Source organism: Haliotis rufescens, unplaced genomic scaffold, assembly GCF_023055435.1.
Source record: "Haliotis rufescens isolate VD_foot unplaced genomic scaffold, xgHalRufe1.0.p SCAF_13, whole genome shotgun sequence".
NCBI lineage: Eukaryota > Metazoa > Mollusca > Gastropoda > Lepetellida > Haliotidae > Haliotis > Haliotis rufescens.
Window position 1 is genome coordinate 32,358,581 of NW_025963813.1, and position 16,804 is coordinate 32,375,384.

Sequence of the window (16,804 nt, forward strand, 5' to 3'; positions counted from 1 at the left end):
CCGCTGTTAAATATGACAGAATTTCAGTTGTATCATGGCGTCTCGGTTCGGCGTGGAAGGAAAGCCCAGTGTGGTGTGGGTCTTCTTCGTCTATCACTGTGTAGAAGAAGCGGTGGGGTACCCTAGTGGTTAAAGCGTTCGCTCTAAGACCAGGATTCGATTCCCCACATGGGTACAATGTGTAAAACCAACTGACTCACAGGTATTACCAAACAAACACATTTTTTTAATATATTACAGATCGGAAACTGTTTTATTGCAAAATCATTTCGGATACAACGGTTGAATCATAAACTACAATCTGTCAGTCCCTACATTACAACATGTGATCACGCGAACCCAGGTCATTGCCACAGAACGGCTACTCATAAACTCACTGTACAAAACACGTGGTAGTTTGTCTTAGTGGGGAGACAAGTAGCAATGGCTTCGTTGGAATTCTTAATCATGTACAATTTAGAATAGGAAGGTATGGCAATAGGTAGAAAAAGGAGACAGTTTGACGTCAATTTGCCAGGGTTTATGTCACAAGGAAAATACCTATATTACCAAAACTAAATTCAATATTTCAACGAAATAAAAACTTTCGAACAGTTAAATTTCTAAGAGTTGGGATCAGACAGAGTAAAGAAGAAACACAAGCTGGTGAAGTCATTTAGAACTTTCAGTGTGGATATGAAATGCATTCTTGTCCGATACTTTATTATTCTGTGATAAGTATTCTCCTTGGACAGTTGACGTTGGTCAGCAGGACGGTCTAGAGCACTTGTCTAACGGTGGCCACGCCCACAACGGAGAAAACTATCCCGAAGGTCGATGACGTCACAGCGCTGGCAGTGCCCTGAAACATATGATGATGGTATTTAAGTGTTAGCTTACAGTGATGTTTAAGTGCTGGCCTAAGTGATATTTCATCGCTAGCTTTTAATTATTTTTAAGTTCTAGCTTGTAGTGATATTAAGTGTTAACCTGTAGGTCAGCTTCATGTACGTGTCAGCTGACCACCACCCTATTGTGGATTCATCCAACCCAACGTACATAGATCTGACCACTGCAGCGTAGTGATGTACGGTCAGTATCATGTACAGACAGCTGACCACTCCCATCTAGTGGTATACGGTCAGTCTCATGAACAGAGAACTGACCACCACCATCTATGACGTAGGGTCAGTTTCATGTACAGAAAACCGATGACCATAATCTAGAGGTATACGGTCTGTCTCATGAACAGAGACATAACCATAATCAACTAGTTAAGTACAGAAAGCTGACCACCCTCATCTAGTGGTATACGGTCAGTTTCATGAACAGAAAACTGACCACCACAATCTAGTTACGTACGGCCAGTCTCAAGTACAGAAAACTGACCACCACAATCTAGTTACGTACGGCCAGTCTCAAGTACAGAAAACTGACCACCACAATCTAGTTACGTACGGCCAGTCTCAAGTACAGAAAACTGACCACCACAATCTAGTTACGTACGGCCAGTCTCAAGTACAGAAAACTGACCACCACAATCTAGTTACGTACGGCCAGTCTCAAGTACAGAAAACTGACCACCACAATCTAGTTACGTACGGCCAGTCTCAAGTACAGAAAACTGACCACCACAATCTAGTTACGTACGGCCAGTCTCAAGTACAGAAAACTGACCACCACAATCTAGTTACGTACGGCCAGTCTCAAGTACAGATAACTGACCACCACAATCTAGTTTCGTACGGCCAGTCTCAAGTACAGAAAACTGACCACCAAAATCTAGTTACGTACGGCCAGTCTCAAGTACAGAAAACTGACCACCATCATCAAGCGGAGTACAGTCAGCCTCATAAACAGAGACATAACCACCATTGTCCAGTGGTACAGTAACGTGTTGGTTAGTGGTGTACAAAGTTGCAAAATCAAATGTTTTAACATAATTGAACTTGGTTCTTTTCTGAGATAGAAAATTCAAGCACATCCTTTGAACATGGAGAATCCACATGGTACTAATTCCACTTGTCTCAAATATTTTTTGTGGATATAAAAAATGTCCTTCCTTGTTTGTATCAAGGATTATGGTTAATGCCATTATCCTGTCAGTAAATACGTCAATACTTACCTTTGGAGCGCTTGTCAAACCACCTCCTGACGGTGGGCTTGTTGGATTACTATCCGGTGGAGGGGTTGTCGGACCACCAGGCGTTGTTCCTAGGTATAATAGGTAATGACAGGTCAGAAATACAGGTACCTTAAATGCCCCGCGTCTATGAGAGTTCCGGGTCACGATAGGCCCAAATTATGAATTATTCAGACGGGACCTCTGAAGATCCAGGTTAGAAAAGGTCTTCAGAAAATCATACGTGTTGTAAGAGGCGACTGACGGGATCGGGTGGTCAGGCTCGCTGACTTTGGGCTATCCTTTTACGTCAAGTGGGACCCGTGAAGGTCCGGGGTAGAATAGGCGTTCAGCAACCCATGCTTACCGTGAGAGGCAACTGTGCAGTGCATAAGAGGCGAATATTTGGATCAGGTGATCATCCTCGCTGACTTGGTTCATGTTATGGCCAAACCGCATTATCAGTGGTTCATATTGGGAAAGGGATGTCACTCTAATTTCAGTCGGGAGCTATCTACGTTGTTGGCCTTAGTCACGCTGAACGTTGTCGTTGGTCCAACTATTATTTGGCCATCTGATCCCAAAGGTAAACCGTATTCTTATTTAATATTTGAAGACACTATTTAGAAAATTAAAAACGGTACTTGCCAACGTAATTAATAACTAATAAATATTAGTTTTCAAAAAATATGGGCCCACTTGGTTTTCTTACTAAAGATGACTGCAGGTGGGCCCACATTTTAGAAAGTCGATAGTTGTCATGTGTTGAGTGTAATATGTACATCTTCTTTGGTTGGTTTAGTGCTGGTAGCAATTTTCTAAAATGTGGGCAGGCATTTGTATAGGACTACAGAAAAGCTTCATTAGGTTGGCATAGTCCTGATAATCAATTTCTAAATGTAGGCAGGCATTTTTCCATCATAGAGATTGCAACAGAAAGGACCACATTTATAAATCGCGAAGTTCCATTAATTGATAATCATTTTCTAAGATGTGGGTCCACTCCCATGATATATATAGTGATCGACAAAGGTGAGCCCACATTTGTAAATCGCTAGGCTTCATTGGGTTGACTAAGTCATTTAGTGAGCTCACATTTGTAATTGTTTTGTATGGATATGTAGCAATATATATTGTACTCATTTTGTTATCTTGATGAGAAATGTCTTTATAAATTGTTTAGGTTAAGGTTGCCTCCACGATAGGAACACAAAGTCTATGAAGTCATTAACTGATCAATCGCGTTCCAAAACAAAGTTTTGCAAAAATAGCAACAACGCAAGAAACGTACTTTAAGATAATACGATTCAATCCACGTTTTCCAGTATAAAACATCAATCTAATCATAAATGTCGGTGGCGATATAACCCTGAAAAGTATGTCTATACTTGAATCGAAATCCGGGAACTTGTTCCATAAAAGGAATAACTCTAATATTAAAGACCCAACGCCCTAGTTTTGCGATCTTCGTACAAGTGAGTTTTGCTGTAGTTTCTACGCATCTGTATATTCTAATCCAATTAAAAGTCACAACACTCATTTTAAATAGAAAATATAGTAGTTTGTAATACAGTTTTTTGACGTAGTACATATGCTCTACAACAAGTGCGTTTAGTTTCGAATGTGGGCCCACCTCGAACTTTCGATTAGGCATTGCGTGGATCGATGCACATGATATCAATCACTGGATTGTCTGGTCCAGACTCTGTTATTTACAGACCGCCGTCATATAGCTTGAATATTGTTGTGGGCGGCGTTCAACAAACAATTAAATAAACAAACATTTAGACCGAAAGATGGTTATTGTGCATGTCAAAAACAGAGATGTTTCCTCTTTCAGTATATACCTGGGCAGCGCCAACGCACAACCATTGTGACATCTGATGAGAGCGATCATAGGTGTTTGTCACGCCTCTCTCTCTCTCTCTCTCTCTCTCCTCTCTTTCTCTCTCTCCTCTCTTTCTCTCTCCTCTCTCTCTCTCTCTCTCCGCTCTCTCTCTCCTCTCTCTCTCTCCTCTCTTTCTCCTCTCTCTCTCCCCTCTCTCTCCTCTCTCTCTCCTCTCTTTCTATCCCTCTCTCCTCTCTCTCTCCTCTCTCTCTCTCACTCCTCTTTTTCTATCTATCTCTCCTCTCTCTATCTCTCTCTCTCTCCTCTCTTTCTCTCTCTCCTCTCTTTCTCTCTCCTCTCTCTCTCTCTCCGCTCTCTCTCTCCTCTCTCTCTCTCCTCTCTCTCCCCTCTCTCTCCTCTCTCTCTCCTCTCTTTCTATCCCTCTCTCCTCTCTCTCTCCCTCCCTCTCTCTCTCTCTCTCTCTCTCTCTCTCTCTCTACAAGGTCAGTGGACTTACCACCGAATGTCTGGAACACTGCGACCAGCAGCACCAAGAGGGGAATTATAGTTCTCATTTTGTGATAGGAGTTGGCAACCTGTAACGAATGTAAACTACAATTGTGGGTGTGGGTGAGAACGAATGAGTGTGTGTGTGTCTGTGTGTCTGCGTACCTGTGCGTGTGTCTGTGTGTCTGTGTATCTGTGCGTGCGCGTCACAGCATAATCCTTTGTCTAATGAAAGTTTGTTACGATGAGAACCATTTGGCATGACGGTTTGGAATACAAATATTAATGAGTGATAATGGTACATGTGTCACTGGTAGACTTTGCAGTGATCTTCTTAGAAGAAGTTTTATTGAATAATTATTCATTGTTCAAAGAAACATATGAGAAATAAAATACATTGTTGAACATCTTCATCAAAGGTCGTATATTCATAATTCTTTCTTCAAGTTATTCGTATATTCAATGTGTATAATATATAAGATAACATTCTTGTTTGACTGTTTTTCATTAATTTCAAATGTCAGGTCCCTAGACAAGTCCAGAAGCTTGTTTAATATTCACCTAGTTAAAGGCTTACATTTTTTTCAGACCAGTTTGTTAATACAAAACAATTTGCAATACTCGGTCAAAATATTAAAATGTCGAATTACCTTAGTCTTGTCACTAGTCCTCTTCAACTCTGTGGAAAACAGGCCTTCGGGCCTTAATTTATACATTACGCCTTGGTTCGTTCCATTTTACAGAAGGGGGTGAGATGTACGTACCTATCACATCAATTAAGAAACATATAATTATTAAGTATTAATAATTTCATTCGCTGGAGATCTACTTGAGATCTACATAGCTGAAGGTTCTAAAGGCAATGATAACATTCATACGATTCGTTGCCCATGACAGTGTAGAAAAGCCACCAAACCCCCCTTTTCCTTTGGAGTGGGATATTCTTTTCTAAACAAAGACTGTTTCAAGTTTTAACTGGAGCTGATGTTAAAAAAATGTTGCCGCTTACTCGTGCCTCGTGTATCTCCCTGTATTTCCCTTCCTTAAAACGGACATTTACGACTAAATCAGATATGTAAAACCAAAAGAGACATTTACTGGATCCATATATATAAAAACAAGACCCTTTCAGAGACACACGAAGCTTGAATGTACACAGAAAGGCACTAGAACCATGCAATTAGACATGAGACCAACGTTCAAAGACACTGGATCCATCGCTTTAGACACTAGACACATACAGATAGACGCTAGACCCATACATACAGACATTAGACCCATACAGATATACATTAGACCCATAAATAAAGACACTAGAGCCAAACAGATATTCAATGCAGGAAGACACTATAACCATAAAGACAGACATGGTACCCACAGATCGACAGCCGACTAAAAAGATAGACACCTGACACAGAGAAGGATACCTGGCACACAGACGGACACCTGACACAGACAGACACCTGGCACACATACGGACACCTGACATACAGATGGACACCTGACACACAGATAGACACCTGGCACATAAATAGATATCTTACACACAGAGGGACACCTCGTACACATATAGACACCTGACACAGATAGACACCCGACACACAGATAGACACCTGACACAGATAGACACCTGACACACAGATAGACACATGGTACACATATAGACACCTGGCACACATACGGACACCTGACATACAGATGGACACCTGACACACAGATAGACACCTGGCACATAAATAGATATCTTACACACAGAGGGACACCTCGTACACATATAGACACCTGACACAGATAGACACCTGACACACTGATAGACGCCTGACACAAAGATAGACACCTGGCACACAGATTGGAACCTGACACACAGATGGACCTCCGACACACAGAAAGACCTCCAACACACAGATTGACACCCGACACACATATAGACACTTGACGCACAGATAGACACCCGACTAACAAACATCCGAAACACAGATAGACACCCGACACACAGATGGACCTCCGACACACAGAAAGACCTCCAACACACAGATTGACACCCGACACACATATAGACACTTGACGCACAGATAGACACCCGACTAACAAACACCCGAAACACAGATAGACACCCGACACACAGATGGACCTCCGACACACAGAAAGACCTCCAACACACAGATTGACACCCGACACACATATAGACACTTGACGCACAGATAGACATCCGACTAACAAACACCCGAAACACAGATAGACACCCGACACACAGATGGACCTCCGACACACAGAAAGACCTCCAACACACAGATTGACACCCGACACACATATAGACACTTGACGCACAGATAGACACCCGACTAACAAACACCCGAAACACAGATAGACACCCGACACACAGATGGACCTCCGACACACAGAAAGACCTCCAACACACAGATTGACACCCGACACACAGATAGACACCCGACACACATATAGACACTTGACGCACAGATAGACACCCGACTAACAAACACCCGAAACACAGATAGACACCCGACACACAGATGGACCTCCGACACACAGATGGACACCTGACACAGAGATAGACACCCGACACACAGATAGACACCCGACACACAGATGGACACCTGACACACAGAGAGACATCCTACACACAGATAGACACCCGACACACAGATAGACACTTGCCGCACAGATAGACACCCGACATACAAACACCCGACACACAGATAGACACCCAACACAGATAGACACTTGATACACAGATTGACACTCGACACACAGATAGACACCCGACACACAGATAGACACCCGACACACAGATAGACATCTGACACACAGATGGACCTCCGACACACAGATAGACACCTGACACACAGATAGACACCCGACACACAGATAGACACCCGACACACAGATGGACCTCTGACACACAAACACCCGACACACATATAGACACCTGACACACAGATAGACACCTGAAACACAGATAGACACCCGACACACAGATAGACACCTGACACACAGATAGACACCCGACACACAGATATACACCCGACACACAGATAGACACCCGACATACAGATAGACACCCGACACACAGATAGACACCCGACACACAGATAGACACTTGACACACAGATTGACATCCGACACACAAACATCGGACACACAGATAGACACCTGACACACAGATAGACACCTGACACACGGAAAGACCTCCGACACACAGATAGACACCTGATACACAGATTGACACTACACAAACAGATAGACACCTGGCACACAGATGAACCTCCGACACACAGATAAACACCCTACGTACAGATTAACCTCCTACCCACAGATAGACACCGGACACACAGATAGACACCTAACACACGGAGAGACATCCTTCACACAGTTGGACACCCGACATACAAACACCCGACACACAGATAGACACCTGACACAGATAGACACCTGACACACAGATAGACACATGGTACACATATAGACACCTGAGACAGATAGACACCTGACACACTGATAGACGCCTGACACACAGATAGACACCTGGCATACAGATTGGAACCTGACACACAGATGGACCTCCGACACACAGAAAGACCTCAAACACACAGATTGACACCCGACACACAGATAGACACCCGACACACATATAGACACTTGACGCACAGATAGACACCCGACTAACAAACACCCGAAACACAGATAGACACCCGACACACAGATGGACCTCCGACACACAGAAAGACCTCCAACACACAGATTGACACCCGACACACAGATAGACACCCGACACACATATAGACACTTGACGCACAGATAGACACCCGACTAACAAACACCCGAAACACAGATAGACACCCGACACACAGATGGACCTCCGACACACAGATGGACACCTGACACAGAGATAGACACCCGACACACAGATAGACACCCGACACACAGATAGACACCCGACACACAGATGGACACCTGACACACAGAGAGACATCCTACACACAGATAGACACCCGACACACAGATAGACACTTGACGCACAGATAGACACCCGACATACAAACACCCGACACACGGATAGACACCCAACACAGATAGACACCTGATACACAGATTGACACTCGACACACAGATAGACACCCGACACACAGATAGACACCTGACACACAGACGGACCTCCGACACACAGATAGACACCCGACACACAGATAGACACCTGACACACAGATAGACACCCGACACACAGATAGACACCCGACACACAGATGGACCTCTGACACACAAACACCCGACACACATATAGACACCTGACACACAGATAGACACCTGAGACACAGATAGACACCCGACACACAGATAGACACCTGACACACAGATAGACACCCGACACACAGATATACACCCGACACACAGATAGACACCCGACATACAGATAGACACCCGACACACAGATAGACACCCGACACACAGATAGACACCCAACACACAGATTGACATCCGACACACAAACATCGGACACACAGATAGACACCTGACACACAGATAGACACCTGTCACACGGAAAGACCTCCGACACACAGATAGACACCTGATACACAGATTGACACTACACAAACAGATAGACACCTGGCACACAGATGAACCTCCTACCCACAGATAGACACCGGACACACAGATAGACACCTAACACACGGAGAGACATCCTACACACAGTTGGACACCCGACACAAAGATAGACACCCGACACACAGATAGACATCTGACACACAGATGAACCTCCGACACACAGATAGAAACCCGACACACAGACACCTGACACACAGATAGACACCTGACCAACAGATAGAGACTCGACACACAGATAGACACCTAACACACGGAGAGACATCCTACACACAGTTGGACACCCGACACAAAGATAGACACCCGACACACAGATAGACATTTGACACACAGATGAACCTCCGACACACAGATAGAAACCAGACACACAGACACCTGACCCACAGATAGAGACCCGACACACAGATGGACCTCCGACACACAGATAGACACCCGACACACAGATAGACACCCGACACACAGAGAGACACCCAACACACAGATGAACCTCCGACACACTGATAGACGCCTGACACACAGATGGACCTCCGACACACAGATGGACACCCGACACACAGATGAACCTCCGACACACTGATAGACATCTGACACACTGATAGACACCTGACACACTGATAGACATCTGACACACAGATAGACACCCGACACACAGATAGACACCTGACACACTGATAGACATCTGACACACAGATAGACACCCGACACACAGATAGACACCTGACACACTGATATACATCTGACACACAGATAGACACCCGACACACAGATAGACACCTGACACACAGATAGACACCTGACACACAGATGGACTTCCGACACACAGATAGACACCCGACACACATATAGACATCTGACACACAGATAGACACCCGACACACATATAGACATCTGACACACAGATAGACACCCGACACACAGATGGACACCCGTCACACAGATAGACATCTGACACACAGATGGACCTCCGACACACAGTTAGACACCCGACACACAGATAGACATCTGACACACAGATAGACACCCGACACACATATAGACATCTGACACACAGATAGACACCCGACACACAGATGGACACCCGTCACACAGATAGACATCTGACACACAGATGGACACCCGACACACAGATAGACACCCGACACACAGATAGACACCTGACACACAGATGGACCTCCGGCACACAGATAGACACCCGACACACAGATGGACACCCGACACACAGATAGACACCCGACACACAGAAGGCCCTCAGACACACAGATAGACATCCGACACACAGATAGACACCTGACACACAGATAGACATCCGACAAACAGATAGACACCTGACACACAGATAGACACCCGACACACAGAAGGCCCTCAGACACACAGATAGACATCCGACACACAGATAGACACCTGACACACAGATAGACATCCGACACACAGATAGACATCTGACACACAGATAGACACCCGACACACAGATGGACACCCGTCACACAGATAGACATCTGACACACAGATGGACACCCGACACACAGATAGACACCCGACACACAGATAGACACCTGACACACAGATGGACCTCCGGCACACAGATAGACACCCGACACACAGATGGACACCCGACACACAGATAGACACCCGACACACAGAAGGCCCTCAGACACACAGATAGACATCCGACACACAGATAGACACCTGACACACAGATAGACATCCGACAAACAGATAGACACCTGACACACAGATAGACACCCGACACACAGAAGGCCCTCAGACACACAGATAGACATCCGACACACAGATAGACACCTGACACACAGATAGACATCCGACACACAGATAGACACCTGACACACAGATAGACACCTGACACACAGAAGGCCCTCAGACACACAGATAGACATCCGACACACAGATAGACACCTGACACACAGATAGACATCCGACACACAGATAGACACCTGACACACAGATAGACACCCGACACACAGATAGACACCTGACACACAGATAGACACCTGACACACAGAAGGCCCTCCGTCACACAGATGGACACCCGACACAAAGATAGACACCCGACACACAGTTGACATGTGTCCTCGAAAGCCGAGGTCGACTATTAAATGTTCTCAAATATCAAGTTTGTGGTGTGAATCCACCCGTTCCCACTCCCACCCCCATAAATCCTGAAATCATTGACTGGATAGTCAAAATAAGAACAAGTGTACAACAAACTGTCCGTTCGAAGACTTTAGAATGACTTACAGGTGTGTTTTAAATGTTCATGCATCGGGTCGTGGAGACATAATATTGAAATATTGTAGAGAATCGAATTCCCGTGATCCGCGAAGTGCTAAATACTTTGTCACTATCAGTTCCGTGACACCCAACAAAGGAATGTCTCTTTTAATATGTTTGGGTACATAATTTAACGTGTAATCAGCCAATGTTGCCTGGCCAAAAGAATTTCAACATAACATGTATTCACATGCTGTATTTAACACAATCCAACCGCCAAGGATTGTTGCTGTCGTGTTCAGTACACTTTTTACTTACAATGCGATAAGTTGGATTTATAATTGCCCAGTTTGTGCAAACAAGGAACACTCGAAACATTGATAAAGCAAAATCTTAATCAAATGTTTGAAAAGTACGACAAACAATAGAATCATTATATAAGTTCAAATAAGTGCTGAAAATCTAACATGTCCTCTGGAGATTTGACCTCGCACGGGACAATGGTTGTATAATGAAACGTGTTGAAAAGGCATTTGCGTTTAATTTATTGATAAGGACTTGAGCGTGTTTGTACATTTGATGTAGGGGATATTAGATTGATTCAATCCCTCTGATATGCTTTATTGATTTATGTCTACGCGGAAATCAGCAGGGAAAAAACTAGATCCATGTAAAAAACACCCAGTTAATGTCTGAAATAACTGAGACCTCCTGCCTACAACGTGGATATTCATAGAGTAATTATGTTTTATTAATTTAGGACAGGCCATAGGTCCATGTGCATTTCAGATGTATCAATACAGTAACACATTCTCGAAGAAATTACATTAAACCAATACTTAGTTATAATGTTAAGTTTGTGTGTGTAGCAATAGAGCTTCCTTCACATATTTAGCTATATTTCTGAGTATACAGTCATCTTTATTGTTTAAGAGAATCATTTAGGTATTAACACTTGATATGAAATTTAGCAGGAATATTCTTTTGTCTTAATGATGCCTTAAACGGGCAGGTAAATAGAAAATTTGTGACATAGCTGACAAAGACGTTGTGAATAAACAACGTCCGCTCTTCTGCCTCGATTATTCTGTATAGGCTATTCACTTATAACCGCCTGTAATCTCTATTTCTGAAAGCTGGAACATAATATTCCAATTCCAATAATACTTTAACATCTATGGACAGTACCTTAATTTACGAGACTCCTGTGTTTTCATCTGCGTGCGCGCAGGGTGTGTGTGTGTGTGTGTGTGTGTGTGTGTGTGTGTGTGTGTGTGTGTGTGTGTGTGTGTGTGTGTGTGTGTGTGTGTGTGTGTGTGTGTGTGTTTGTGTGGGTGGGTGTTTGTGTGTGTGTGTGTGTGTGTGTGTGTGTGTGTGTGTGTGTGTGTGTGTGGTGGGGAGGAGTGTGGGAACGGGGGTAGGAGAGACTGAGGGAAGGGCGCTTGCCCCGGGTCATAACCAAATCCATAAATGTCGAGTACATATTTAACATGAGTTGCCCAAGTAATTCAACACATCTATACAGCTTCTTCATTAACACATAACACTGTCGGGGATATCTGTCACTATTCATTCTAATACGTTTCACCAGTATTTAAAACGCCGCATATGATATTCCTCATGTAAACCATATTATCCACAATCAGCCAATATTGCTGTGCTAGATACATGTTTACTGAGGCTCCAAATTTACAACGACAAAATTAGTATGAAAAGTTTCACCAGTTTGACGAGCTTTGCAACCCAACCTCTCCGCGCGCACCATACTGAAGAAGGAGTTTTATCTTAATATCCAACAATTTATGTAAAATGTTAACTGGAATATTTACAAAGTTAAACTGCAGCTTTGTCATGACAAAGTCGCACTGGCTATAATCTAGTGGGTACCAGTGTATTTAGACAAACACAATCTGTTTGAAAACAGGGGCGGTCGGATAGCCTGGTGGTTAAAGCGTTCGCTCGTCACGCCGAAGACCCAGGTTCGATTCCCGACATGGGTACAATGTGTGAAGCCCATTTCTGGTGTCCCCCGCCGTGATATTGCTGGAATATTGCTAAAAGCGGCGTAAAATCAAACTCACTCACTCACTATTTGAAAACAGAACACCAAGATAACCATAATTACTTATATTAATACACTTGTCGCTTAAAAACCCTCGTTCATTAACCCTTAAAGTGCCACATCTTCTGAATGCCAAAATTTCGGTTTGGGCATGTTAATTTTACGTCGCCACGTTTTACAAAAAATAAATGAACTATCAATGTTTCTTTGCAGGCCTATGACTGTGACAGCGAATATACACTAATGACCTGCCTATAGCAACATTAGGGGGACGGGTGGCCCAGTCGTTCAAGGCGCCGTGATTCGCTGTGCAGAGTTGCGGCCCTTGGGCACGCCAGAAACCTATGATTGTGGGTTCGAATCCCGTTTTGCCCCGATTATGTTTCTAGGTTTGTCAGCACCGCACCCGTGCTCGTGGGTTTCACCAAAGTGGTAAACGTCTGAGACCTGCATCACTTCGGGCTTTCCTCCCACATTAAGCTGACACGCCGCGATATAACTGGAATGATGTTAAAAGCGGCGTTAAACCCAACTCACTCACTCACTCACTATAGAAACATTAATGAACATGAATTCCCCTCTAACACTATTGCCTCGCAATGACCTATTCATGTCGAAAGAGGCGACTTAGTGGATTGGATGGTCCGTCTCGGTGACCTGGGCGATCACGTGTCATCCTACCACGACGTCGTGGATCGTTGCTCATAATATCAATCACTGGTTTGTTTTGTCAAGACTTATTTAGAGGCCGCTGGAATATGAAACAAGAAGCAAAAAATAACCAAATGATCTCACTGCATCGATTTCTTTAATCGCCGTTCATCCTTAAACTGGGATGGTGGGTGGGGCGAGTTTCGGGACAGACAGCAGTACAAGCCAGTGTGACGCAACTCTAACAGTACTTTAACGCCTGGAGTGGAAGTCGGTAATAGACAATGAAGCACCGTATCCGTTAAGACATTTCCTGTCTTGCATCTATGTTTAAGTTATCTCAGAACTACAAGTGCCTCACTCACTTTCCCTCCATCGTGTCTTGCTGTTCTTTTCTCGACCCCTATTAATTGCAACCCCCCCCCCCCCCCCCTTCACCACCACCCCCCACCTCATACCCACCCACTCCATGAAACCCATCAAAATAAATATATCCACGCCCTCGATATTAACGTTGTCTTATTGAAATTCCCAAGGCTCCACGGCTAACAAAATCGTTTAATAGTCGTGCTGTCAGCCCATATCATGAGACATACCCAGTAACAGGTTCATTCATGTTTTCAGGCGTACAAATAACCGACTGACACAGGCATCGTAGGTTTTTTCCAATTAAATGCAGTTTGCAAATCCCGACTGACGTTTTCAGTGTCAAACATTATTTGACTACGTGGCATGCTATTCATTCTCAATCACAGTATAACGTGATGTGTGAGTACCTGTTGTCCCTAATTACATTTTTCAGTCGCAAGATGGTGTACATTATATTGGACAGACGAATATTATATTCACTATATGTCACATCCAGTTTGGCGTTGATAATGATTGAAAACTTTACGTAATAGATGGTTCTGCATTCAAATGACCCGTCGGTTTGGATGACGTCAATTTAACATTCTAAAGTGGCGTCACTTGTTTAACATAACCGAAAATGATACATAACAGTGTTTGTTTGTTTTTGTTTTTTAAAAAACAAGTCATTTGTTTCTTCTCCAAATGCACCAATACATAACGATTCTAACAGTACAAGGGACAGAGGGTATAACGGTCACGTCGCACATCTGGAAACACGCGTCACACGTCACGCATCACGCATCATACATAACACACCACGCATCATACACCACACGTCACACATCACACATCACGCATCACGCATCACGCATCATACACCATTCGTCACACATCCATCTTCCCGAGGCAAGAGAGTAAACTGACTATAAAAGTCCAGTTTCCACCCTTGCCGAACTAGGCTGGTATTATGGAGTTACATTTTGGCTGGACTAACGAGTCCATGCATAGTCCAATCAAAATCGCGCACCGAAATTGAAATCCGGTTCGTAAACTGTCGTGCAGATTTCTGTCGATTGCAGGATTTGCAAAATATGTGCACCACCAATTCGTTGTCAGCAGATATTTTCCAAATCTTCTCATGTTTTTAATCAAGGTGCCCACGTGATTGGTGCATTTCGCGATGTAAGACCCGTTTTATCACAAGAAAGATCTTGATTATCGATCAGATCGTCCTGACCGGGGGCAACCATTTTGCGTCAAGCAAACGCAAGTGAAACGAGAGGTGGAATCTGATTGGTCCCTAGGAGTGGCTTAGAAGGGACATATCTGGTGATAGCCACTGGTGGCGCTACTATCGAGCCCAGTAATTCCAGCCTAGTTCGGCAAGGGTGGAAACTGGACTTTTAAAGTCAGTTCACTCTCTTGCCTCGGGAAGATGTCACACATCACGCATCACGCAACATACTATTACGTATCACACATTACACAACACGCATCACATATCATACATCACACACCACGCAACATACACCATACGTCAAACATCACACAACATGCTATAAAGCATCACACGTCACACAACACGTATCATTATACAACATAGGGAAGCCGAATTTCTTGTCAAGTTCGTGTTATATATAGTTTTCAAGAAAAACGTCAAGACGGCGACGGATAAGACACATCAAGTCGATGTATGTGTCAACTCGTCTGGGACCTCCAGTTCGTAAAATGTTTTGCACTGTTTTTTTATCAACAAGACTGAGTGCGGAAAATAACGCCCTGCTTTATCACAGAAAAACTGCATTCTCCGGTTACCTTCCAACTGCTCATGAATTCAGAAATGCGTCGTGTGTGATTAGGCAAACTGGTCTGGGGCTGGATTGTAAATCAATGATTTCACATTGATATGAAGAATGTGGTCGACACTTCCTTAGTAACCGATAACAAACACCATCCTCCAAAACACATCCTTACATAACACATGCCCTATACCTTACACAACACATGCACTATCGTTTACATTACATAACACATGCACTATACCTTAAATAAAATAACACATGCACTACACATTACATAAAACCACCCCACACAACACCACAATTCCACACTGCACCACTCCAGTCCAGTCCACTCCTCTTCACACCAATCAATTCCAATACACCGCAATATACCACCCACCACAACACACAACACAACAACTCCACACAGCACCGCACCGCAGCACTACATCCCTCCCCTCCCCTCCCCTCCCCTCCACTCCACTCCAATCCACTCCAATCCTCTCAATTCCAGTCCACACCGCAATGTACTACCCCACACAACACACAACACAACAACTCCACACAGCACCGCACCGCACTACTCCCCTCCCCTCCCCTCCCCTCCACTCCACTCCACTCCACTCCACTCCACTCCACTCCACTCCACTCCACTCGGGTGGCCCAGTCGTTTA

The 16,804-nt window shown here is 44.2% G+C and overlaps 1 protein-coding gene across 1 annotated transcript; it reads right to left on the bottom strand.

Annotated features, from left to right (window-relative positions):
- Nucleotides 1-218: 218 nt before the first annotated feature.
- Nucleotides 219-5,152, bottom strand: LOC125378727. Its single transcript, XM_048394676.1, has 4 exons — nucleotides 5,087-5,152; nucleotides 4,447-4,525; nucleotides 2,105-2,193; nucleotides 219-841 (listed from the first exon to the last, which is right to left on the bottom strand). Exons 1-4 carry the CDS (start codon nucleotides 5,150-5,152, stop codon nucleotides 758-760), a joined length of 318 nt encoding a protein of 105 aa, XP_048250633.1. The 3' UTR covers nucleotides 219-757.
- Nucleotides 5,153-16,804: the final 11,652 nt, after the last annotated feature.